Genomic DNA, 25,643 nt, shown 5'->3' with positions numbered 1-25,643 from the left:
CAGTATCTTGCTAATTAAACAACCCTGACCTTTTGTGAAATGCCATGGGCACTAATGTGCATTTGGAATTTACACAGGCTATCAGAAATTGAACACGTGCTGGCTTAGTGAATAATGTCACAGTACAAAATGAAAAGAGATTTTCTTCTAGAGATATACTTCAGGCTTTAAAGAAAAACCTATTCTGCGAATAATTGTTAAAGGAAAAGTTTCCTTTAGGGTAGTCTGAGGATCAGAAATTAAGCTCAGTCTGACTATACAGAATCGTGGTTGAATATAATTATTTTTGCTTGTTAGTATCAATAGACAAAAATGAGACACTTCTTGAGATGCTGAAATGGGTAAAAGGGTGCAAAAAATCCTATTCTGTTTCTCCAAGTAATGGCTTAAGCACATATACCCAAACAGGGAACCTGCACTTCAAATTAGGGTGTGTTATGGGAGGCTTTCTGCTTTAAAAAAAAACATATAGTGTTTTGCTGTTTGATGGAAGTCTTTGGAGTCCAGTCTTCTCTCGTTTTTTATTGTAATATAAGATATTTGATAGGTTTGGTAAATATGCTTTAGGTCTCTCCTATATCAGCTTCTTTCTTAATTCTGAACACTCAAATATCACCCCCTTTACAGGATTTGGAAGATTTCTGTGTATTTGCACAAGAGAGGAGGTTTTAGGTCTGTGACTTATTTTGCCTTCATTTGTGCGTGGAGGCCATGTAAATTTTATTCCATACTAAAGCAAATTTATTAAGTGTCTAGGAAGACCTATGATGAGATTTTACACTTCAAGTGTTCCTGAAATGTTGGAGATGTGCTGGCAGGAAACAGAAAAGATGGTGGAGTTTCATTGTTCCAACAGTGGATTTTCACAAACGTGTGTTAAGTTCCTGCACAGATCCAGCTGCAGGTAGAACCCCAGAGATAGAAAATAATTTAATAGCAGTTTTGTGAACTCTGGAGTGACTCTGCCAAGCAAGAAGAAGCTCTTACACTCCTGTTTTCCAGAGAGGGAAGAATCTTTCCCTTTTCAGATTTTTACAAAATGATTTCTGCGTCTGCAAACACAGTATATGTTTAACTTTATCTTCAGAATCACAGTGTGACATGATCAGAAGTGTGAGTGTGATAAAGGCATTTTCAAAATTAGACCTGATTTTGCAAAACATGAGCTTAGTTCAGCATTCTGCAAAGTCCTTTCGACTTTAATTCACTGTGAGCAAAATAAAGCATGTTTATGGGTCTGAGCAGGGCAGAGAGCTTTGATTTATTTCTTCCAAAAAAGTAATTGAGATTAAAACACTCTCCTTATGTGTGTTCAGTATTTTTTTTATGTGGCATCTTAAGCAAAATTACAGCATTGCTGTACTCTGCATAGAGGATAGCTCAGTGGATTAATGGTTCGAATCCCAGGTTACAGCTCTCACGCTGGGTTCAACCTTGAGGTGGGTTTTTCTTTGCTGAGAGAAATAGATTATTAGGCTTGGTGGACTTTGCAGCTGATGTTAGCTGCTGTGATGAAATGGGCTGCACCTTTGCTTCATGTATTGGGAAAAAGCCCTAAATTGGCACAGAAACTGGGATGAAAGCTCTTGCTCAGGTGAGGGTCAAAACTGATGTGTGGAATTTATAAAGAACCCCTATTTGGTTGTGGCATTGCAAAATTACCTCCATTAGAGCTGGTTCCAGGGACCCAGGAAAGTCCACCACATCCCACTGCATGTTCCTGACTTGGGAAACACAAGTTTAAATTTTTCCTTTTCTTCTTCTGAGTGCCTTGAGAGAAGGGAACGGAGGGAGAGGAGGGATCTACAGTAATTTTGCCAATATGAGCCATTGCAGGAGTAGAATTTGGAGTACAAACTAGATTGAGCTTTTAAAAAGCAGGATGATTTTTCAGATATTTTGCTTAGCAAACCAGATTGGTTCCAGAAAAGGTATGTGTTCTTTCCTCTCCTTGCCACACTGCCCAGAGAAAGTACCCAGGTGTCCATGTGAAATCCTGTTCACGGGGTGACTCTACCAGCAGTGCTGGATTTTTATTCCATGAGTAGGAAACCCTGTGAGAGCTGAAAGTCTTTTCAAAGTTTCTCAGCATTTCCCTAAGAGTTGTAGAGCTTTTAAACTGTGGGCTAACAAGCAGTCTGCCCTAAAAGTGCTGGACACCTCAGTGTGTTCATCCTTTGTGGTTTTGACATCTGTGCACCAACTTTCCTCTGTCACGCTGTAAATCTGGGCCGGCTCCATCTATTGCAGCGAATGGGTTTAAACTGATCAAATTAAGAGTGGGATTTTTCCAGAGGAGGATAGTTTTTGAATGTCAAGCATTACAGAGAGGACAGGTTGGACCAGAGCTGTTGACAGCATTAATGTGGTGTATGTGTGTGATGAGATATAAAATAATCCTCTGGACTAAAATGTCTCAACAGACACCTGAGCATTCAGGCAGCTTTAACAGTGCTAACTGGTGATGTGTTTGCAGTGTACCCAGTTTGATTGCTTTTAAGGACTAAACTTTGACTACTGTATGTAATATTTCTTTCCTTTCCCAACTGCTTTCTATTACATGCCCAGGGTTTAGACCGCTCCAATTCCTGGGTAAACACTGGTGGTCCAAAAGCAGCCCCATGGGGATCCAACCCCAGCCCAAGTGCAGAGTCAACACAGGTGGTGTCTTCGGTAGAGGTTTTTCTGGCTTTGTTTTCCCTGATGTTTCCCTGTAGAATATCTGCCTTTCGGTGTATACTCCAATTTCGGTGGTTTGTTTTTTTTTTATTATTTATTTATTCCTTGAAAACTTTATGAGTTTTATTTTATAAATTAGCATCTTCTCCCCCACCACCTCACCACACTGCATGAAAAACCTCAAAATCCGTGAATGTGTCCCCTTCTTTCATTTCAGTGGTTGCTGGTCTGTGAAATGTAAATGCTGTGATTGCTTTCCTTTTCTTTTCTCTCTCATTCTAACACGAGTTTCAGCTTCAGGTGGAGCACATTTCTAAGTGGGAACATTAATCACAGCTTCATAGTTTTGTCCATGTTTGCCATTTCTTTTGCCGTTGTGAACCATTTTGCCATTTTCATCGAGCATTTAGTATTCATTGTCGAGTAATCCTTCATGACTGTTTGAGTGGAGTAAAATTCTCTCTTAAAACATGTAAATTTGAGTGCTGGAAGCAGTGACTTGCTAGGGCCGGTTGTATCTGTTCTGTGTTGCAAAGTATGAAAACTTTATAGCAGCTTCAGTCAGAAAGAGTTAACTTATTTAGCCCCCATTGCCTGCTGCTTCCCACTGCATGGTTGCCTTGAACGTACCTCTCAACTGTACCTCCTTTCGAGTTTATTTAGTCTGAGTTCACATGCACTCATGGCAAATTGTTTCCATCAGAAACAGAACTTCAGTAATTTTCTCATTCCCTGTGCCAGTAGCAGCATCGCTGTGGGGTTCATCCCCACGTGCTTGGTCTCAGGTAGATTGAGAGGTATGGACTGAGTTTACAAGTATGACCTCCTCGATGTATGCATGTTGATAAATAATGATGAAAAAGTTTCATGCTTTGCAGCATAAAGTGTCTTTGTGCATAAGAACATGCAGTTATTTAAATAGCCTGTATGTCTTAAAACAATAAAAAGTACTGTCATTTTGTTTAACCCAGATCTGTAAATGAATAAGAGTTTGAGAATGCATAAAAAGTGTAAAGACAGTAAAAGGCTACAGTTGGAACAGTATTTTTGTAAACGTGCATTGTCCTTGAGCTGCAAACCCCATCCACAGCAAACTTTAATGTCCTGTCATCATTCATTCATCTCCACTCCGTAGGCTACGGATCGAAGTTGTAATCGTATGTCTTCGCACACTGAGACGTCAAGTTTCTTACAAACATTAACAGGACGATTACCAACTAAAAAGGTAGATTTCAGTGAAGACAATTGATATTGTGGGGCAGGGAGATCAAGTCATTCTGCAAACGTGATGCAATCTATTCTTTTATTTACAGCCTGATTTTTTCCGAGGTCATTAGGAACTGCTGTTGCTTGGCACCTCTGAATATCCAGGCTGTAGTGGATATGAAGTATTCTGACAGAGTTGAATTGGGAAGAATGAAGTGATCAGGAGTAGCCTGTCTGATTTCATGTCCATACTGTTTGGAGCCAGTTTATTACTGGCTTTCAAAAAATATCAGTAGCGCTGTCTAGACATGTAAATGATACATTCTTGTGTGCACAATTATAATGTGCTAGATGGCTAGCATTACAGATGTGTGCTGAGCTCAGTTATGGAGGTGTTAATCCAAAGTGACTCCAGATAGTGAATGGGAGTTACTGGGAAAGTGCACTCCCTTAGAGGAGACGAGGTCCTACTAAACGATGTCTGACTTTGTGTGTAATGACAATGTGATCCCTGACAACGTCCAGTCTGTGGGTTCGTCCTCCCGAGAAAGAAATCAAAAGCTGTTTCTTAGCCCCATGTTTCTTTCTTACTGTTTTAAGTCCTTTCTCACAGTAAATATACCTCTGTGTACAAATCGCTTTATGTGTCCACTTTTTACTCCTTTTTCCTGCAAAAATCAGACCAGGCAGAAAGGTAGACTTTTAAACTAAACTAATTTGAGCACCAAACCTTTTCTTTTTTTTTTGGGGGGGTGGGTGGAGAATTCTTTTGACACTTGAAATTCAATTTTGGAGCAAGGTGCTGTGAAGCGTTTCTCACATCACACGTCATAACATCATCCTTCATTGTTAGTTGGGGATTTCTTTAAGGGGTGCCACCACTGCTGTCATGTTCCCAGTTGTTTATTTTGCTTAACCTCATTGTTTGCCATACTTTTCACGGACCGTGGTACCATTTCTCACGCGGACTGTTCTGTGAGCTGATCCTGAGGCTCGGGCTAACTCTGGATTTGAATCTGTGTAGCTTTTTCATGAAGAGCTGGCCTTACAGTGGGTTGTGTGCAGCGGGAGCGTGCGGGAGGCAGCCCTACAGCAGGCCTGGTTCTTCTTCGAGCTGATGGTGAGCAAACTGGAAACACCTTGTTTATTGTCTTACAGTTTGTAGTTTAAAACATGAACAGCAACAACTGCAAGTGACTCTGTTGTAATTTATATTCCTGTAGGTGAAGAGCATGGTGCATCATTTGTATTTTGCTGACAAACTGGATGCACCAAGAAAAAATCGTTTTCCTGAGCGTTTCATGGATGATGTAACTGCTTTGGTCAGCACAATTGCCGGTGATATAGTCTCTCGGTTTCAGAAGGTAATGGCAAACAATTAAACTGAACCCCAGTCAAAGCTCAGGCACCAGACCTTCTGCATGCTGTTTGCTGGTGCCTGGACCAGGAATTGTTGTTTGAAAACATACAGCGTGCTCGTCTTCATTTTCTTTCCCCTTTTTTTCTTCCCTCTCTCTAGGATACAGAAATGGTTGAAAGGCTCAACACCAGTCTTGCATTTTTCCTCAATGACCTGTTGTCTATCATGGACAGAGGATTTGTTTTTGCCCTTATTAAGACCTGCTACAAACAGGTAAATGCAGATAAATATTATGACTTAACTGTGAACCATAGCATAGCCTATTACTCTATCTTTCTTTGGACAGACAGTGAAGTATGGACACAGAATTCTGCTATTCAGGTCTTTTTAGAGCAAGCAAGGCATTCTCAGTGGTAATTTAGAGTTTACACCCTTCTGATTACACTGTTAAATGTGAGTTGGGAGTAACTCCTTTGAGCGAATGGACATGCAGCAGAAAGGAAGAATTATTCCCTCTGCTCACAACATTCAGAGTAATTGAATAAAAAATTAGTAGGAGATTTTGTCAGGGAGCTCAGACTATCATAGTTTGTCAGCAGGTCTCTCAAGGACACATTGACCCTGTATGATCATCTTGATCACCGAGCTCCCCTTCCATCCTTCTGAGGGTGCAAGGTCTCCTCCCCCATAAGGAGGGTTCCTACGTTATGCATTGGGAAGATTATTCACAATGTTGTGGCAGGGAAATCACCTTGAACCACAATGTTTTGTTTGACTACAAACATCCATGCTGACACTGTGTACAAAGGAGATGACGAAGTATCAGGAGCTTGGGCTTAGACTAATTTTTGCTGCAGAGTCTAAAACATTTTATATAAGGAGCAAGAACAGCATTTGAGCTTTGTTGCCTACCATGTATTAGCCAGCCTGCATCTTTGACCTGCTAATGCATCACACTGTGGTCCTGCTTCTCACAACTTTCTGCTGAAATCAATAGGATGTGGCTATCATCTGTGAAGTACATAGTTCTTCATTTGCTTATATAAATATTGCTGTTATATATGTCTTGTACTGATATACGTGCCGTTGGCTGGGATATGTATGGCTCCTGCACACCAGAAGTTTAATCTGTAGCACCAAGAAGTGATGTGCATGTGACCATTTAATGATATCAAGCTCTTCAGTTATTGCTTTGGAAGTGTTTTTGGGGAGCAGTGGTGGGACAGAGGGGTTGGTGCTGCATTTGTACTCTCTTTTGGTGCTAACTGCAATCTTATGGGCTAAACTTGCCAGGTGTCTTCAAAGCTGTATTCCTTATCAAATCCAAGTAACCTGGCGTCTTTGAGGCTGGACTTCCTTCGCATCATTTGCAGCCATGAACACTACGTCACCTTGAATTTACCCTGCAGCTTGCTCACACCACCTGCATCTCCATCACCATCTGTGTCTTCAGCAACTTCTCAGGTACACTGTGAAAAGGATCCTGTGTGGAAATGCAAGCTGAGCTTTGTTCTGAGGCTTAAATCATACGAGGCAGTTGTATCACCTGCATTTTCAGGCTCTGCTTGCTACTATTTTTTGGAAGTGTTTATTTAGAAATTAGTTTTTCCTGCCACATAGGTTTTGACTTCTTTTGATCTTATACTATTGAAAAAACAATGCCCATGTCCCTGTCCTTGTAGTGACCACACATATTTCTGTCCTTAGGGACCTAGTCCCCTCCTATATTGGACAAACATGTGAACATAAATGAGCCATTAAAGAAAACTCTTTGTCCAGTGTCACCCTTTTATTACAAAACAAGGGTCTTTGTAGCACACTGTAGCTTAGTCCTAGCCTGCTCAGGAAAAGTAATTCAAATTAGCAAGTGTGTCATTCAAGTGGATTAATTAGTTGCAAAATTAGTGACCTAAATCAAATTAAAGCCTTGTTAAGCCTGAATAAGAGCATCCATACCTGAGTTCAAAGTGTAACTAATCCACTTCTAAAGGTTATTTGGCTTAACTTCCCTAAGGCCTGCCCTGTAGGTGGGAAGGCAATAACAACAAACAGAATTAATAGAAGAGTTAGTGAGCTTGCATGTAATGTAAGTAGCTGTGCCTAGATCCGAACAAAAAAGGGAAAGGGTAGTTTATATGAGATTGTCTTTAATTCTGAAAACTGCTTCAATGTGTGTCGTAAGCTTTGACTCTGTGTTCCAAGGGGCCTCATTATGCAACTTCTGAAACTTGATTTCTTCACAGAGTTCTGGGTTCTCCACAAATGTCCAAGACCAGAAGATTGCAAATATGTTTGAATTGTCTGTGCCTTTCCGCCAACAGCATTACTTGGCCGGGCTTGTGTTAACAGAACTGGCTGTCATTCTAGATCCTGATGCAGAAGGGTAAATCTTTACAATTTTTTTTTCCCAAGACTTTTCCGTAATTCCAAGGAAATGGTGGATGCAAAGCAAGTTCTGGCATGACCAGAATTGGTTTAAATTTATGAACTGAAAAGATAAGAAGCCAGTTCTTTAAGAATCCTCTTCTTTCTCCCTACCCCTCATATTTCTTACTTCCCTAGCCCTGACTCTGTAAACATGATTTCAGTCACGTTTTTCCAGCTGAGACAAAGGGAAAGAGGTTCCTGCTGGACCCCCACCTGCCACAGAGGCACTGCTGGAGCTCTAAGAGGAAAATAGGTTTTCTCAATTGTAACAAGAAAATAATTTTCAACGTTTAGGAAGTCTCTGTTGCTGGTGGTTTTAAATGTTACAATGTATTTTGCCTGTGGTCCTCCCAGCTCTTTTTAAAAATAAATTCTGCATTGATGAGGCCCCTGTGGGTCACATAAATAGATGAATAGAGTCAAGCATGCAGAGTTTGTCGGTGACTTGCCTGGCTTGTGCAGCAAATAATTTTCTGAAGTGAGAGTGTAGCCTGTAGTCCTGACATCCAGTCTGTTACTTGTGTTATTTAGGGCTGTATTCTGCCTTGCCTCTTTAAAATGGGTTTCAATGGAAATTATTGATTGCTTCCATAGTCCTAAGTTCTCTCGCAGGCATTTTTCTCAAGGTGGACTCAGAAATATCAGCCGAGTCGACAAATGCTGGTGATTCATGGTTAATTCTGCCCCTTTACCAAGAGGTCTCAGGAGTTAAACATTCATTCTGTTTCTGTTGGAGAAGAAAACGAGGCCATAAATTGGAATATTTTCTTGTATATGTACGTAACACACTGCAGTCCCATTTGTTTGGCCTGAAATGGAAAAAGCAGCGAATCTTTACCCATATACACTGTCTGCAGAAATCCTTTTGTAGCATAGGAACATCCAGCTCACTGGTTAGAAATCAGGTCCTGTCTCTGCCCATATTTGCCCTTGTTCTTCTCAGACTTTCTCTTCTCACCTACCTGCCTCTTGAGCTCTCTCACCTTGCTATTCTCAGCACTTAAGCTTGGACCAGGACGGTAGTCTCTGCCCAGTTGCATAAAGGAACTATCAGCATGATCTTGCTGGTGTTCACTGGGGAGACAGCTCCTCTCTCAAACCTTGTCTAGACAGAAAAAGCCCACTGATACCAGTTCAGCTCTGGAGATGCATTTTGATCAAAGCTCCTGAATTTTGGTGATGTATACCAGTAATATATTTGGGGTTTATTGTTTTCCAGAATGACTTGTAGTTTGCAGCTTGTTAGCTGTTCTTAGGCTTCAATCTTCTGCATTTGCCCTGGTAGATCCACTGTATAAAGTAAACCAGTCTGTTCAGATCTGCTCTTTGCTTGCCTGTGAAGACTTTTAACAGTCATACAGTATCATCAGCAGGCTATTAGTAGAGGGTTCAGACATGCCTACTGTTAAAATGTTTTGGCCACCATTGGGAAAAGCTCAGAATTGTTCCCAGTTGCATTATCCTGCAGCAGGAGTGGAGAGGGATGTCCACCTAGTTGCTTATTGTCTTAGAGCTTTGCCTTAGGTCTTGATAGGTGATACAGAGCCTTAATTTTGTCCTGTCCTTGCTCTTTTTGCTCCATTAGCAAAATATGTTCAATTTTAGCTCACCCACTTTATAAGAGCGCTTTGGGTTGAGTTGGACAGAAAAGGCTGCAGTACGCTGGTGCCCGAAGGTGCTGCGTTAGGTGGATCCCTCTGTGCTAGGTGCTGTACAGTAGCATGACACATCACAGTCCTCCTCCAGAGCACTTGCAGTCTAAAAGACAAGACCACACGCAGATGAAACAAGCCAGCTGAAGCTGACAGTTGCAGAAGTGGAGAACAGAGAGTGAGTCCGAGCAGCTAGACCCTGAACAGATTGTCTCTGCAAACAGTTCTGTGGTGCTTTGGTTATTAACTCCTATTGCTCGTTTCGTAGTGCCCATGTTGCCCATATTGACTGATGTTACAGAAGTGAGAAAATCAGAATTTGGCCCTCAGTATTCAGTGACAAAAATCAGTTTCTCGAAAGCGTGTGGTGTTGACACAAATTTAGGCCAGGGCTGAGATAACAGAGGGGACGGTCGGAGCATGGCAAGATCAGTTCATTGCATTATCAGCCAGTAACATTAGTGGGCTGTATTTCCTCCTCTTCAGTGTGGATCGATCAACCACGGTACCTGCTCTGTTCTGGAAAAATGAAAAAGAAATCCGTGTACCCCAGGTTTGAATTATGCTGCTTTATTTGGATGTGTTTTCCAGTTCTATGGCCTGCAGGATTGTTTCCCTTGAACTGTTAGAAACACAACTTGGGTGCCACTCCTTCAAAACAATACAGACTTTTCTTTAACTGAAGGAACCAGTCACTTAAATAAGCATTTCCTTCCTAGTTGTTAATGATCTCACTAATCACACAAACAAGCAATTGTAGACTCTCATTACGGCTTGATTAAAAAACACAGGAGAGATGTGTAGCTACAACTAGCTAATGTCCTCCTAACCTGTGCTGGTGTCTTTTTAATCATTTTAAACCCCCAACAATCCAGTCAAAGCCTCTCGTCTTTTTTAACCAGAACTCAACTCTACTTTTCAGGTAAAGTGGATACTGCCTGAAATTCAGCACTTGTTTTAATACCTCAGGTCTGAACATTGAAGCTTATGTTTTGCTAATGCATAATGTATGAGCTTCCTTGGCTGCTTCGTGCATGGGGTAGAGTTGTCTTCTTGGCCTGGTTTGCCTACAGAAGCAAATAGCTGCAGAGATACCTGCTATTTGCTCTGAGAGAGTTTTGCCTCTGTGTGGTGGTGGCTGAGGGAATTGAAAGGAGCAGAGCGAGGTCTTGAGAGATTCGGGGGAGTCTGTGTTTCCAAGGCATGAGCACCGAGTAGGCTGGTGCAGGGTGCCCTGCAAAAGGGCATCGTTGGCATCTTCATAACGAACAAGGCCATTTTTTGCTGGTTTTCCTTCTACCCCTCCATTTCTTTGACCCTTTTTATTCAGAATTATGGATCTGTAGTCTACTGTTTTGGTGAAATAATTGCATGGGGGGGTCGGGGAACAGAAGCAGAAACATCCTGATCATTTGATAAAAGCAATGTTCTGTTTTAGGAGGGCTTTACTCTCTGTAAATTGTGTTAAATAGAAACAAAAAAAAGAACACAATGAACAGTTTCACTAAACCCACTGTCCTCTCAAGTTTCTCTCCCTGTTTTCCGTATTCCCCAAGTTCTCCTAACGGTCCTTAGCAGACTCCTAACGGTACTTTAGCATAGCAGTAGCTGGGGCTTTGTTTTTATATGGAAAGTACGAGGGTGTTCACATTATATTGGGTGTGCACCTCAGCAAGATAATTTTGTACATTTTATGTGGCGTAGTCAAAAGCAATGCCATTTGTAAAATCCATGGGAGATGAAAAATACGTGTAATGACAGTTTATGTGAAGTTAAAAATAAAAACCAGGATTTTTTTTTCTTTTTTGAAGCCACTTAGTTACAAAGTATAGTTTGCTTTGAAGATATTAACTAATATGCATGACCCAACTCTCTTTTAACAGTTTATTTGGATTGCATAAGAAGGTCATCAATATGGTACACAATTTACTGTCCAGTCACGACTCGGATCCGCGGTACGCTGACCCACAGGTGAAGGCCCGGGTGGCAATGCTGTATCTACCTCTGATTGGCGTGATCATGGAAACCGTGCCCCAGCTTTATGACTTTACAGGTATTTATATTCTGTGCTTTGAATATACGTTCATCTGCTCACACGACTTCACAGAATCACAGAATCACAGAATCAATGAGGTTGGAAGAGCCCTCTGGGATCATCGAGTCCAACCATTGCCCTGACACCACCATGGCAACTAGACCATGGCACTAAGTGCCATGTCCAGGCTTTTCTTTAACCCCTCCAGAGATGGTGACTCCACCACCTCCCTGGGCAGCCCCTTCCAATGGCTAATGACCCTTGCTGAGAAGAAATGCTTCCTAATGTCCAACCTGAACCTCCCCTGGTGAAGCTTGAGGCTGTGTCCTCTTGTCCTATCGCTAGTTGCCTGGGAGAAGAGGCCGACTCCCACTCCGCTACAACCTCCCTTCAGGTAGTTGTAGACTGCAATAAGGTCACCTCTGAGCCTCCTCTTCTCCAGGCTAAACAACTCCAGCTCTCCCAGCCGTTCCTCGTAGGTCAGACCCTCCAGACCCTTCCCCAGCTTGGTTGCATGAAGCAAAAAACTAGCAATCCGTTTTAGTTTACATCTGGCTTGCTACTCTATATGCGTAGCCAGCCCCCCTCTGTGTCTCTGACCGGCTTAAAAAGCCACCCCACGTACTGTACAATTCTCATAACAGTTCCAAAGGATAAGCAGAGTTCCTCCTCTTCCTCTTAGCATGTGCTCTGTCAGCAGTTCGTTTCAGGGGTGCTTTGCAAAGTGTCCTGAACAGCAGCAGAGGTGGGTTATTTCAAATCAGGGCAGGGAGTCCAATCTGGAATAGGTTGGAATTTGGAGCCCTCTTCTACATCCTTTGAGTTTAATGACACAACAACGCTGCAAGTAAGGATTTGGAGTGAAGTATTCAAAGGGACAAAAGATCTGTTTTCAGAAGGGTTCTAGATACTGAGGCTGTGTAGGTTGCATTTGAAAATTGTTGTTTTCTTTGCTTTGCATGGCCTCAAATAGTAATCCTGTTTACTTGCAGGACCCCATGAGTGTGTTGATTTTCAGTTTGCGTTCCCAGGCTGTTCAATGAAACTAGCACTGCGGAGGGAGGCTGGGGAAAGAAACTTTGACTTTGGGAATTAACTAGCTGCACGTCTTTCTCTGCAGAGAGTCACAATCAGCGAGGGAGGCCAAGCTGCGTCGCTGTTGATGATTACGAAAGCGAGGGTGGAAGCATGATAAGCCAGACAGTTGCCATGGCCATCGCAGGAACATCGGTCCCTCAGCTCACCCGGCCCAGCAGTTTTCTACTCGCCTCATCGGTACAAAGCCATCTCTCCCTCTTCCTTGACCCTCAATCTGTGTCAATAAGCAAATATTTAGGATGCAGGCCCTGTGGTAGGGACTCTCATCGGTTTGCAGCTGGGTGTTACACAGGGAGGCAGAGGGTGAAAGACAAGGGGGAACAAATCACGTTGCTGTGCCTGTCTCAGAGAGGGTGTAATAAAATGCCAATCAGGGATAAAAATCAACAAACCTCAGAAAAGGGAAGAATTCTCTTTTTCTGATAAAGGTACTCTTTTTCTGAAACAATTTGATGAAAGCTCTGTGAAGTGCAATGGTCATTATAAGCTCTAAGCCCTAAGCAAAAGTTCCTACCACATCTAAATCCCACCTAGCTGAAGGCATAAATGGGCTATTTTCGCTGTTCTCTGCACAGGGAGGGAATCCTCCTGATTGCAGTAGCAGGCAGGCTCTTCCATTTCTCCCTCCTCCTCCCTTTACTCCTGCATCAGGGCCCCATTTTGCTGGGTTTTATGTGTACTCAAAATGAGACACTGGTACATACATGAGAATGAATGGAGCCCCTCTGCCTAAGTGTTATCCTTCTGGAGGTTATTAAAGGCATCTTGAGGGAAGTGGGTATTTGCTGCCTGAACAGAAAGTCATTCATATAACGTGATTATTTTGGTTCAAACTGCTGCTTCACTCTTGTGGCTTGACTATCTGTGGGCTCCACTGAACTGTTGGGTTGAGAAACAGAAATGTGTATCTCCTGGTTATTAGTAAAAAATGTCTGTTCACCTTCTGTTCCTATTTGGTAATTATTTAGGCTGGGATGGTAGCTGGTGCAGATCCTTTTAGCGATGATTGAAGTGTTTGGACATGAAATACAGCATGGCAAATGTCTTGACCTGTCTCTTTTAGAGTGGCAGGCAGCACTCCACCTTCTCCACAGAGTCCAGCCGCAGCCTGCTGATCTGTCTCCTGTGGGTGCTCAAGAACGCGGATGAAAGTGTCTTGCAGAAATGGTTCACAGACCTGTCAGTGTTGCAGCTCAATCGCCTGCTGGATTTGCTTTATCTTTGCGTATCCTGCTTTGAATACAAGGTACTGCTGGATTGTTTAAACCTCCTGAAGTTCCTCCTAGGTTCTCGCCAAGGAACTTTACACTCCTATCCTTTACACGACTCCAGAAAGGCATTTCCTGCTCTCTCCTAAGTATTTCCTGTACTCAAAATCCCAAGGCTGAGCATGTCTCTGTGCAACCTCTAACCTTTTTCCATGTTTACTTTTCAACCATGTAACTGCCTGTGCCTTGTTTCACTTCTTAAGCAGTTTGTGCTGCTTGCCACTCATCTGGGAACTGCTGCAGGGAAAGGGGGTAGCTCTTGGTCATTTTGCTTACTGTCAACAAGAAGAGTTTTCTGTAGCGATGCTGGAGTCTGGGTAGATTAGCTAGCTAGCAACCAAACCTGTATTCCTTTCTTGCTCTATGTCTTTAAACAGGAAAGATACTTTGAGTTGTTAATGCTTAGAAAATATCCCAGATAGAATCTTCCCTCATGGTCTCATTTGAAACTTGCAGGGCAAGAAAGTGTTTGAAAGAATGAACAGTCTGACGTTCAAGAAGTCGAAAGACATGAGAGCGAAACTTGAAGAAGCTATTTTGGGAAGCATAGGGGCAAGGCAGGAAATGGTCCGAAGAAGCAGAGGACAGCTAGGTAAGTAAAGGTGTCTTCTGTGCTGTCCCCTTTTTCCAAAAACTGCTACTCCCATCCCCAACAATCACTTGCACCCATCTGTGGCATGGGGTGCTACCCATCGAGATCTTCAGACAAAGGGGCCCCTAGAAAATGCTGTCAGCAGTTTGCAGCGTGCTTCACTGGGTCTGCAAAATCTCCACACCTTTCCTAAGTTCCATCTACAGGCAGTTTATTTGTTACTTGATTGCTTTTGTGTACACGTGATCACGTCTCATTATGGAGTGTTCTTGCCTGAACTTCTTCCAGCGTAGCATCTTTCAGAGCCACCTTCTGGTATGACCTGTGCAAGGATCAGAGTGGAAAACAAACTGCCTGATCTTGCTTTGATAGCTCTGAAAATGCCTGCATATTTCTGCTGGCTTACTGAGGCTTGAAATAGCCAGTAGTTTGGGTAACAGACACCTTCTGAGGACTTGTGCTGTTTATGTTGTTTGGGAGGAAGGGTGGCCCAGGGGTTAGGACAAGAATCAGAACTGTCCTGCTCTGCCACAGGCATCCTGGTACATGTGAGCCAGTTATTGTGGGCTAAGTTGAATAACTGTTTTAGAGCCTTAATTAATGAATCACATCAGAGGGATAGGGACCTTTGTATTTTTTTTCTTAATCTGGCCTGATTGCCTTTGTTACTTGAAATTCCTCTGCCCTCCCAGCAGTGAGAGTAAAGACATAAAAGACTGTGAGGAGGGAAAGGTGGTCTTGGCACCATCCTGAGAACATTACTATGTGCCAGTTGAGGGCAGCAATATCTGACTGCTGAGGATTGCCACACTCAGGCTCCTTATGCAGTCCAAGGAAGGTGTTTCTCTTAGCACCTGATAGCTGCCTCCCTGATTTGAGTATCTCAGCTGCCTCCCTCCCTTAGCTCTGCAGTGAGCTGGCAGGTGGCAGCACACAGAGGTCTGCATTGCTCATTGCCCTCTTGCATACAAAGCTGCTGCAAGTGAAGTTGCCTCTCGTGCCACTCAGCAGTGACAGAATTAGGGGCCATGTAAACATCTTGGGTGAGTGCCGCAGCCTTGGGCTCTAAGAAGTCATAGTTTGCTGTCATTTGTCACTGGTGAACAAATCTAGAGATGCTACCCATGCAAAAAAATCAGCATTAGATGACTGCTGTTGTTTTAATATTGTCCTGCAGAGAGAAGTCCTTCTGGGAGCGCGTTTGGAAGTCAAGAGAATTTGAGATGGAGAAAAGATATGACTCACTGGCGTCAGAACACAGAAAAGCTTGACAAGTAACTCTGCCTTATCCTTCTCCATTAACAATGTGACAGTGCCTGTGAGAATGCAGGGTCTCTCTCCCCGTAGGTCAATGGCAGCAATCACTTAGCCCTCGTGTGAACAGGTTGGGGCCCTCAGTCAGAACAGTGTGCACGTAGCTTTTAGTCCAACACTGCCCTGTCTACCTCTTTGCTTTTATACTGTCCCTTGCTCTCTTGGATTGTAAAATGAGATTTAAAGAGACCGATACAATCCATTACCTTCTTAAAACCCTGTAGGAAGCTGTAATTCAGCGAGAAGATCCATTAACAGTTTTCACAGATAGCATATATATCTCTCATCATATTTCCTTTATTCCATAAGAGCATTCTGGAGTTGTCAAAGCTCGCTTTCCTTTCCTGTCTTAATCCATCACTTTGATTGTTTTTCCACATGTGCTGTGCTTTTAGAAGCCACAAACCAGCCAGGTACTGTAGCATTGGTGTGCAGTTCTTACAAATTACCATTTTGTGCATCTGCAGACTCAATCATCACAGCGTTGTTTGTGATGCTTGGCAGAAGTTTCCAGTGTGTGTGTGCAACTGATTGGAATGAGCTCTTTTTGCTTATTAATTACACCCATTTCCTTTAAAATTGCCTCTCTCGGTGTGGTTTAATCTGGAGGGCTCAGGAGTTGTGTTTGAGCTTCGCTGTGCACGTTTTCTGTTTCCTCAAATTGCAACCTGCAGTCTCCCTCCTCCCAGCAAAAGAATTGTTCCTAGTCCTAGGAAAGCAATCTCAGCCCAAGTGAAGCTCTTGAGAAACTGAGGAATGAGGTCCTCAGAGCCCAGATGGAGATCAGGCCAAATTTTACCCTTGAAGACATTGACGCTTCATGGAATAGAAAGTACATCTTCACAGCTTCTAATTGCTTGGTCCAACACAAAAATGTGATCTCTTGTTATGTCAAGTAGTGGCTTTTTGTCCAAGACTCCAGTCCTGTTGAGGCATTGGGAAAGCCAAATGACCAGTGTGTTTCCACCTGCTAATGAAGTGACGTAGATATAAATTCCACCATGGCACAACTCCAGAGCTGTAGACAGAGTTATGCCAGATTAAAATTTGGCCTGAAGAACTCATCAGTTCACTGCCAGCACTGGGTCTGAGCCTTCTCCTCTTCCCAGAAGGACCTCACATACGTGTTAAACAGCTGTGGAATACCTTGATGGTCAAAGGATGGTATCTCACCCCCCAAAATAATCTGTTTACATAACTCTGCAAACCTGCTTTTTAACCTATACTTGCTCACTGTGACCTGGGTCCATCGCACTCCACTCCTATGGCACTGCAAGCGTGTCCTGCATGCGTAGGTAGGGTCTGGCCCCTTGAAATCTAATAAGCAAGACTCTTCACACCAGGAATTGTGCACAGCTAATTGCAGGCGGTATTACTTTATGCAGATGGTGTTATTTTATATAGTCCCAGGCCCTAAACCTTCATATTCTAGAGCCTGAAGAGTAGATAATGAGCGTATGACCCAGCTCCCAGGGGAAGCAGAGTGTGGCAGGGGAGGGTTGCTGCAATACAGGTCCCAGAGCTGAGTCAGCTGCTGTCCCCTTTGGTGTGTATTTTGCTTGGATTTTGTCAGTTCCCGTGTGTCACACTCCTGCTGTGATCTGGCCTGGCATGAGTCTGTTGGAGATGGTACCTGTAGCAGGACAGGCTGTAGTCCGGCTCTTTCAATATCCTACTGGATCTTTGCCAAATGCAGCTTGTGCCACTGAAATTAGGCGGTTACCACTGAGTTCCACCAGTGTGAGTGGGTGTATGAACTTTGTAAACCTTACCAGGAAAGTAACTGCCTGGCAAAGAACAGCAAAATTGTGTAGTTTTTCTTGGAGAGGAAGATACTCTTCAAGAACTGTAATATAACGTAGCATGAACAGGCAAAGTTCGCCCCCTCACAGTGTGCACTCTGTGCTACAACCAGTTTAGCTGCTGGGATCACCAGTGCAGATACACCAGCTCGTGTAGCACCACCGTGTGTCCATAGCCTATAACATGAACCCATGTGTTCTGTTCCTGGTTGTGCTGTTGCATGCCTAACGATGCTACTAAAGGTTGGACTTTGACTCTAAACTGCTGCTGTGTTCCTGGGAGAGTAACCAAGTGTCAGGAAGTCGTGTGATCTCTCCTGAGCATGACGAATGTAAATCTTGTGTAAGTTGTATATGTAAAAAAAAAATCAAGTCTTTCTTCCTGTCCTCTTGATGGATGCATTAAAATATCCTTGTTGTGTTGTCCAGTAATAAATATATGCATTGTGACCAGGGGTTTTCTGCTAATGTGAAAATATTTTTTGACCAGAAAATATGTAGTTCTACTTCTTAAACAGAAAGTAATTTTATTGCTTTCTTTTCTCTGATTAGATCAAGGGCAGAGATAGAACATGAGGCACTTATCGATGGGAATCTTGCAACGGAAGCAAATCTGATTATTTTGGATACACTGGAGATAGTTGTACAGGTAAGGATGGTAAGAAAATAGAGGTGTGATAGCATTACGATCACCTGGCCAAGCAGCAGCTTGTTAAACAAAACCTTCCTGCTGCCTGAATGCTGTCAGAAGTGTTCAACTCCCCTGCTGCAGCGGGAAGGGTGGTAATGCCTCTCCTAATCCTCAGCCATAACAATCTGGTTTAAAATGTCAATACCTTCCTTCAGTCTTTTCAAAAGTTGTTCCCTATCGTAGTATAAGAAGCAGTTGTTCATAAAACTCAATAATGGACTGTAAACATTTCCAAGTTCTGCCCTATTCTGATTCATCTAGTTCCTTCCCAAATCTGCCTCAAGTCCTTGGGTTCCAGGTCAGCCTCCTGTATTCATACTTAATTTGCACGGTGCAGGGAAGCTTCCAGGCTCCTTGGTCTGTGCGCACAGCCTGACTGTCTCCTCCCTTCCCGCAGATGAGCGTGGACACATGGCAGTTTTGTCCCCTGCTTTCTGTGCAAGGGGAAGTAGAACAAGTAGAACTAGTAGAACAAGGTCCCAAGAGGTCAGAGCCTCATCGTGTGGAAAGCACCATCATTCCACTGGCGTTAGTGCGTGGGTCAGGTTTTCATTCCCTGGGGGTTGATTCAGAAATGTGACTGTTACGCAGGCCCAGCTAAGTGGGTGATTTCTCCATGCCAAAGGGCTTTTCAGCAGTTATTCTCCCCATACACACGGGAAGGTCATTTTTGCTCATGCAATTCTTGGTTTACTTTTGACTGCAGACTGTTTCTGTGACGGAGTCCAAAGAGAGTATCCTCGGCGGGGTGCTGAAAGTGCTTCTGCACAGCATGGCCTGCAACCAAAGTGCACTTTATCTCCAACACTGCTTCGCCACGCAGAGGGCTTTGGTTTCAAAGGTGAATTCTCTGCAGATGCCATAATATATCCCGAGCAGCACTGATGGAGGATGGGGCCATTTTCTTCCTTTGCATTGGGGTCACTTCACCAAGCATTTATTATTTTGTGCAATATTAATTTTTCAGAAAGTGGGGTCTGGGGGTTGATAAAACCTGAGTGGTTTTCATGATTGGTATTTATGCACTTTGGGGTTGACGGCTGCACGCAAAGGTACAGTTTGCACAGCCCGAGTGTGGTGTGGGTTCCAACTGGCTGGTGGTGAGTGGGCAGAGGCACCTAGCCAGTAGGGACCACAAAGCACAGGTGGAATTTAAGCTGTGTGAATCTCACTTAAAATGGATTTGTTTTACTGGGCCCATAATTTAAACAATTTCCCAGTTTCTGTAGGCGTAGTGGGAAAAGCTCAAAGTTTTAAGCCCTGAGTTTTTGAAACTGGTGTAAATGGGTCTAAGGGTGTAGATGTAGGAGCAAGTTGTGGGGATAGGTAAAATGAGTTGCCTTCCCGTGCTGCCAGTGAGTCTGCTTTTGCCTTACCATAAAAGTGATTAAAATTAGCATCATTCCCCTCAAAACAGAGGGATTGAACTTCCTCTAACGCCAGTGTGTGCTCATTGCTGAGGATTGCCCTGGCCTTTTTGTCCAAGTGCTTGTTCCTATCTGTCCAAGCACTAATTTTCTCATGTGCTGTTTTTCCAGTTCCCTGAGCTGCTGTTTGAAGAAGAGACTGAGCAGTGTGCAGATCTGTGCCTGAGGCTCCTGAGACACTGTAGCAGCAGTATCAGCACGATACGGTCACATGCGAGTGCCTCTCTTTACCTTCTGATGAGGCAAAACTTTGAAATTGGGAACGTGAGTATCCTGCTGCACTTCATCGGGTAATGTAAACTGGTTAGGGACTTGCTGGACGGAGCTCTGGGTATTCCTGTGGGAGAAAGGCTGTTGGAGGTCTTACCATCTAAACGAGCAGGACATGCGAACGGAGAAGAGGCATGCAGCAGGGACATGACTCTGCCCAGCTCCTGATCTTGCAGTACCTCACAGTGCTGGTTGGTGCATAGCAGGAGTGTCCGGTCTCCAGTGTGAGAGTCTGAACTGTATGCCCAGAATCTCTTTGCAGACAAGCTGCCTCTCATGCTGGTTTGTAGAGAGTTGCAGAGCCCTGCCTGGAATATCCACTGCAAGAGTTTCCAAACCTGAAGGTTTGCATACTCCTCAGATTGGACAGTTTGCACTTGAGGGGCTGTTTGGAGGAACTCCCCCTCTGCCTTGCTTTTGCACACCTCTAGGTGAGAGCAGAAGCAGCCATGCAGCCCTTTCTGGGGCACAGCTAGTATGTGTGTCCTTTTTGAGAGGGCTGTGTTAGTGCAAGTGAGTTAGCAATGCTGGGATTTTGTTTTCATTCAGCTCTTACTTGCCTCTAATTACATCTTAGCTTGGCTCACCCATGTGCACTTTAAATTGTCAAGAAAATTCCCAGCCTGAACTCTTCCAGTTGGTATTTTTCAGGCATACGTGTAGCTATGTATCACAAACTGCTCCTCCAGACATCTTTGTTTACACTGCTTTGGTTACAGTCCCCACGGTGAGTAGCAGAACTGGAGGGACCTACTGGTTTTGGGCCCAAGGACTGGTAGTGGATTGATAGCAGTGAGTTAACAGTGACCCCAGTTTTTAGGCTAGACCAAACAAAAAGCAAGTGTCTGTACTGAAGGCTGTATCACGAGGGGGAGTTGAGCATCATCCTCTTCAGGGTATGTGAGAGGAGAGCATGCAGAAGGAGTTCTCTTTTGCAGGAGAACCTTCACCTGGAACTAAATTATTCTGTCATCAGATTATGAAGTTTGGCAGGACCAGAGGTTTATTGTCATCACTGCTCTGAGACAGCCTTTTTGCAAAACCTGAGTTTTCTTTTTTGTATCAGGTATCTGTCAGGAGGAGGGTACAATGACAAGAGCACTGCTGTTGCAGCAGGCCATTGCAGTATCTCCAGGTTGTTGAAATACCATAACATTATCTCTGTTGCAGAACTTTGCCAGAGTGAAAATGCAGGTGACCATGTCTCTCTCATCCCTGGTGGGGACATCCCAGAACTTCAATGAAGAATTTTTGCGACGTTCTCTGAAGACTATTCTGACATATGCTGAAGAAGATCTGGAACTTAGGGAGACAACATTTCCTGATCAGGTAAAAGAAATACCACAAGAGAAGTAATGCATAGTTCATTAACAGGCTGTGCTTAAACCTCCATCTAGAGCTGGGATTTGCATGCATTCCCTGAAGGAGGTACCTTTTTTTTTTTTTAAATCACCTAAGTACATAAAACCCAGGTCCTTGGTTAATTCTGACAACAGGGTACAAACACACAAAGGTTCAGAGTGACTGTGGTCCTAACATAGCAGTGTGTAGCTCGATTCCCATTGCCAGTTGATTACAGCAGGATATTTTTTACAGGTCCAGGATCTAGTGTTCAACCTCCATATGATCCTCTCTGACACAGTTAAAATGAAGGAGCACCAGGAAGATCCAGAAATGCTGATTGACCTGATGTACAGGTAGAGTATATAACCATTGCACCGTAGGGACAGCAGATGCCAGTGCTCCACATGGTGTTTGAACAAAGCTTTGTACCTACTGCACTTCCTCTGTTTAGAGCATGAGGTGGTGTATTGCTGTGAACTTTGGTTACGTGGTTTTTATTAGCAATTATTTTACTTTGAACTTAATCCTGTTTTAAACTGCTTGCCATGATTCACATTTCACCTGAAAACACCACAGCTACTTGCTGTTTGGTTTTGGACTCGGGTGTTACACATTTGAGCCCTTATAGAGCTTGTTTTTGCAACAGTTCCAGGTCTCAGTGCTCATGGACCAATACGTACCTGTCTGTTGTGTTTGAATGGGATGTTGATAGGTTTTGGTTGGCATTTATGTAGGTTATCTTGGATAAAAGTAGTTTCCATTCCCCAGCAGTTTCTGGCAATCTCATCCTCCACCTGAGTAAAAACAACTCGCCCTGCTTGCATCAGGGAAGACTTAAGGATCTTCCAGGACCTGCTTGCACAAAGGGCTTTTTGGTGGTGGTACATGTGATGGTCTCCATATGCAAAAGATAATTCCAGAGCCATGTTAAGATCCCGACTACCAAACTGCATGGTGTTGTCTGCACAAATGGTCCAGAAAGCTTCTTAGAAGGTGGCAGAGATTTTATCGTAAGCAACCAGGCAGGTCTGCTCTGATTGTCCCACATCTTTGGCTTACTACCAGTCTCCAAGTGAAATATGAGCTTTGGTCAAGAGCTTCAGCAGTCACTCATAAAAGCATTCTGCCATCAAGGGGTAGCTGCCGTTGGTTTCCCACCGCTAACTGGCTCAGAAGTCTATAAAGTAATTTAGGGTAACTTTCCATCTATGTAGCTTTTTATCTCATGTATTTCTAGATAGCCTAGCACTGGGGGGGTTGTTATTTAAGCAGAAGTAACTAAATACTAATCACAAAGGGTTTTTTTTTTCAATTAGGATTGCAAAGGGCTATCAGAATTCCCCTGACCTGCGCCTGACGTGGCTGCAGAACATGGCTGGCAAGCACTCCGAGAGGAGCAACCACGCCGAATCAGCCCAGTGCCTGGTCCACTCTGCAGCCTTGGTGGCTGAATACCTAAGCATGCTGGAAGATCGAAAATACCTCCCCGTAGGGTGTGTTACATTTCAGGTAGGAATTATCCTCCGTAATGTATTTTTGGGTTTTGTCATCTGCTGCTGTGATACGGAGTATCTCCATGTGCCAGGTATTACTGTGCCTGCACACTCATACTGCACTTACTCTGTGTGTTTTGGGGAGAATGCATCCCAGCAACTTCTGAAAATCTTTATTATGCTTGAAGACTGTCTTGGTTCCCCTAAGTCTTTACATCCTTAGCGCTGTGTGAATCCAGTTCTTTGTATTGCTCCACTTAAGTCATGGGGTTTTACCCTCTTTGATCTAACCATTTTGTAGTGGGTGCAGCTGATGGAAGTGGTTCCTGTGACTAGTAATGTTAAGCAGGACAATACTGAGGAGAGCAAACAAGCACATAGCTTTGAATATGTAGGTGTCCAGTCCAGTTAGTTTAAGCATGTGCTGAAGTACCATGCTTGTTTACAAGGAAATTAAGCAAAATGCATATGAAAGCTGCCTCTTCAAAAATTTTAGGATTTGATTGAAAATCATCTGGCTTTCAAAGTATTGAGAGTTTTGAACGTTGTTTAAATTGAGTAAAAATATTTTATCTACATTCTATCTCCTTAGAACATATCTTCTAATGTTTTGGAAGAGTCAGCAGTTTCTGATGATGTTGTATCACCAGATGAAGAAGGTATCTGTTCTGGGAAGTATTTCACAGAAGCTGGTCTGGTGGGATTGCTGGAACAGGCTGCAGCATCTTTCTCCATGGTAGATGACTTTGATTTCTTTACCTATCTTCTTCAGTGATCTTATACTGCTGGGCTATATGAAGGAAAATGTTTTCTCAGTGTATAGCTCTATTGTAACCACTTAATTTGCATGGAGCATTGGGAGTTTTAGTAGTTCAAGACAGCTCAGTTTTCCCTCTGGAGTAAACTGTGCAAAGAACGGGATCTGAGACCAAGAGGCCTTTGTGTGTTTCCAGTGTCTTTCCCTTCAACACTGCACATTTGGGAGTTCACAACAGTAAAGAAAGGCCTTAATGTTTCTCCTCCTCTTCAAAAAGAGTGGGCCGAGAGCTTTATGTGAGCAGTGTGAATGAGCTGGGAGTCGTGTATCCATCAGAAACCGAGGAAAGCAAGTGAATTATTTCCCACAACACAGTATGAAACATCATTCAGTGGGTTTAAGTACAAGCAGCAGTAACTCCAGAGCAAAGATCTGGAACCCCTGCTGTGGACTGGCTAAGCCATGCAGTGCAGTGTCTCTGCCTGCGGTGGGCTGGACCCCTCCATCAGACACATCCCAAGGAAACTTCACAAAGCTCATCTCATGGAGTGCCAAAAATTGGAGGTAGAAGTCAATTAGGTTGAAGATGCACTGAATAGAACGAGCTGTACTGTGCCTTTAAGCTTCCATATTTCATTCCTGTAGATTTGGTTAGGATCCTACTCAACTTGTTGTTCTCTTGTGCATATATCCATCCAAAATATCTCGGTTTTGATTCTGTTAATAATCTCATTTATTAGTAGCAATGTGTAATGCAGTAGGCTTTTGATTCCAAAGGTGACTGGGGATTTTATTCCATTCATGTATGGGTATATTTTAAGAAAATGTGCTGATTACATCACAGTGCCACCTTCTCATTTTGCAGTTTTATAATTTAAATGCTGGTAGTGTGTATCATTCTTGCTGTTGAATTGATGGAGCAATCTGATGGACCTTATTTTTGTAGGCTGGCATGTATGAAGCAGTTAATGAGGTTTACAAAGTCCTTATTCCTATTCACGAAGCTAATAGAGATGCCAAGAAGCTATCTACTATTCATGGTAAACTCCAAGAAGCATTCAGCAAGATTGTTCACCAGGTAATGATTTGAATTCTCAGCTGAGATGTGAATTGTGAAGAAACTTCAAATGCTCAGTGCAAATAAAAACTACCTGTTAAGGAAAAAGATTATGTGAGAATTGTCCAATGGGGATCCACAGTAAATGCAAGGATCACCAACAGGATTTTTTCTCTCTGGACATTTAACATGAGAAACATGAGAGACATCACATACCAAGTTTCATTGTAACTTTAGAAATATGCAAGAGTTAAAAATTCCAATCATCTGTCAGTTTATCCTCTCAGATGTTATTTTAACCTGTGTTTTGCATGCTGTATTTCTGGGAAAAACACTGTATCTTGCCTTTAGTCTGGTAGGTAACGTTCAGAAATGTTGGGGTTTTATTTGTCTATTCATATGGTGGATAAATAATTGAAGGAACCTTTCTAAACTTAGATGGTGCAAAACCCACCAGCTTAGGTGCTGAGCATTTGATGAGAGACATCAGAAGTTATCAACCCTCACAAAGCTCAACCGACCTCAGCTAAATTGGAGACGAGAGCACTTGGCAGCGCTCAAGAAGCACATTATCTTCCAGGAGAGGCCCGTTGGTGCATGCCTTTCTGTCAGGGCAGGCAAGCACTCGGCAGACCCTCCTCCAGTACATACCAGTGCTACTCTGGGCCCCCCACCCCAACCAGCTTTCTGGGCATGGGCTGCTGGGTACCTCCTTTGGCTGTTGGCGTAGTTACCTTACGCTGCCATCAGCTGCTCAGTAGGTGTCGATCAATGCATCGATTTCGTAGGATCCAGCTGAGAGTTTGGTGGTTTTCTCCGTGCTCTGGCGTTGCTGGATTCCCGAGGTTGCGTACCAGTAGAGGACAATCATTGAGTGTCCTTCTAGGCCAGAGAAGGCCATTTGGGGTGCATGATGACTTATAATCATTGAAACCATTTCAGGTTTATGATACCTTACATTGGTGGTCATGTTTTGGCCTTTGAAACTTTTTTTTTGGTTTCTGTGACATGCGCTTTTTACTTTTTATTACACAGAGTACTGGCTGGGAGGTAGGTAACTCCATTTTAGTTAGTAAAGAACACTAATAGATTTTTCAGATGACTCACGCCAATGCTTGCCCACATGTGCTAGTTGTGGGTATTTCTGTTGCTGTCTGCTGTTAAAACAATT

At 43.3% G+C, this 25,643-nt stretch overlaps 1 protein-coding gene across 14 annotated transcripts in view; it reads left to right on the top strand.

Annotated features, from left to right (window-relative positions):
• The window catches only part of DOCK7 (dedicator of cytokinesis 7), a 106,121-nt gene that overhangs the window by 67,055 nt on the left and 13,423 nt on the right, over nt 1-25,643 (top strand). For 3 of the 14 annotated variants that reach the window (XM_068405849.1, XM_068405848.1, XM_068405856.1), the window contains exons 23-43: nt 3,815-3,904; nt 4,910-5,005; nt 5,109-5,249; nt 5,405-5,518; nt 6,539-6,709; nt 7,489-7,628; nt 11,208-11,377; nt 12,480-12,634; nt 13,521-13,703; nt 14,182-14,317; nt 15,495-15,591; nt 16,027-16,044; nt 17,986-18,082; nt 18,831-18,965; nt 19,663-19,815; nt 20,992-21,150; nt 21,418-21,518; nt 22,482-22,674; nt 23,251-23,394; nt 24,362-24,493; nt 25,508-25,522. In XM_068405849.1, the coding sequence (XP_068261950.1) occupies nt 3,815-3,904; nt 4,910-5,005; nt 5,109-5,249; nt 5,405-5,518; nt 6,539-6,709; nt 7,489-7,628; nt 11,208-11,377; nt 12,480-12,634; nt 13,521-13,703; nt 14,182-14,317; nt 15,495-15,591; nt 16,027-16,044; nt 17,986-18,082; nt 18,831-18,965; nt 19,663-19,815; nt 20,992-21,150; nt 21,418-21,518; nt 22,482-22,674; nt 23,251-23,394; nt 24,362-24,493; nt 25,508-25,522 (2,640 nt within the window). Of the gene's footprint in view, nt 1-3,814; nt 3,905-4,909; nt 5,006-5,108; nt 5,250-5,404; nt 5,519-6,538; nt 6,710-7,488; nt 7,629-11,207; nt 11,378-12,479; nt 12,635-13,520; nt 13,704-14,181; nt 14,318-15,494; nt 15,592-15,940; nt 16,045-17,985; nt 18,083-18,830; nt 18,966-19,662; nt 19,816-20,991; nt 21,151-21,417; nt 21,519-22,481; nt 22,675-23,250; nt 23,395-24,361; nt 24,494-25,507; nt 25,523-25,643 lie in introns of those variants that run through there. The other 11 variants (XM_068405853.1, XM_068405851.1, XM_068405852.1 and 8 more) reach the window with 9 other exon arrangements.

Source organism: Nyctibius grandis, chromosome 8, assembly GCF_013368605.1.
Source record: "Nyctibius grandis isolate bNycGra1 chromosome 8, bNycGra1.pri, whole genome shotgun sequence".
Lineage (NCBI taxonomy): Eukaryota > Metazoa > Chordata > Aves > Nyctibiiformes > Nyctibiidae > Nyctibius > Nyctibius grandis.
Note: the sequence above shows the minus strand (reverse complement) of the source record. Positions and strands in the feature narration are given on the sequence as shown.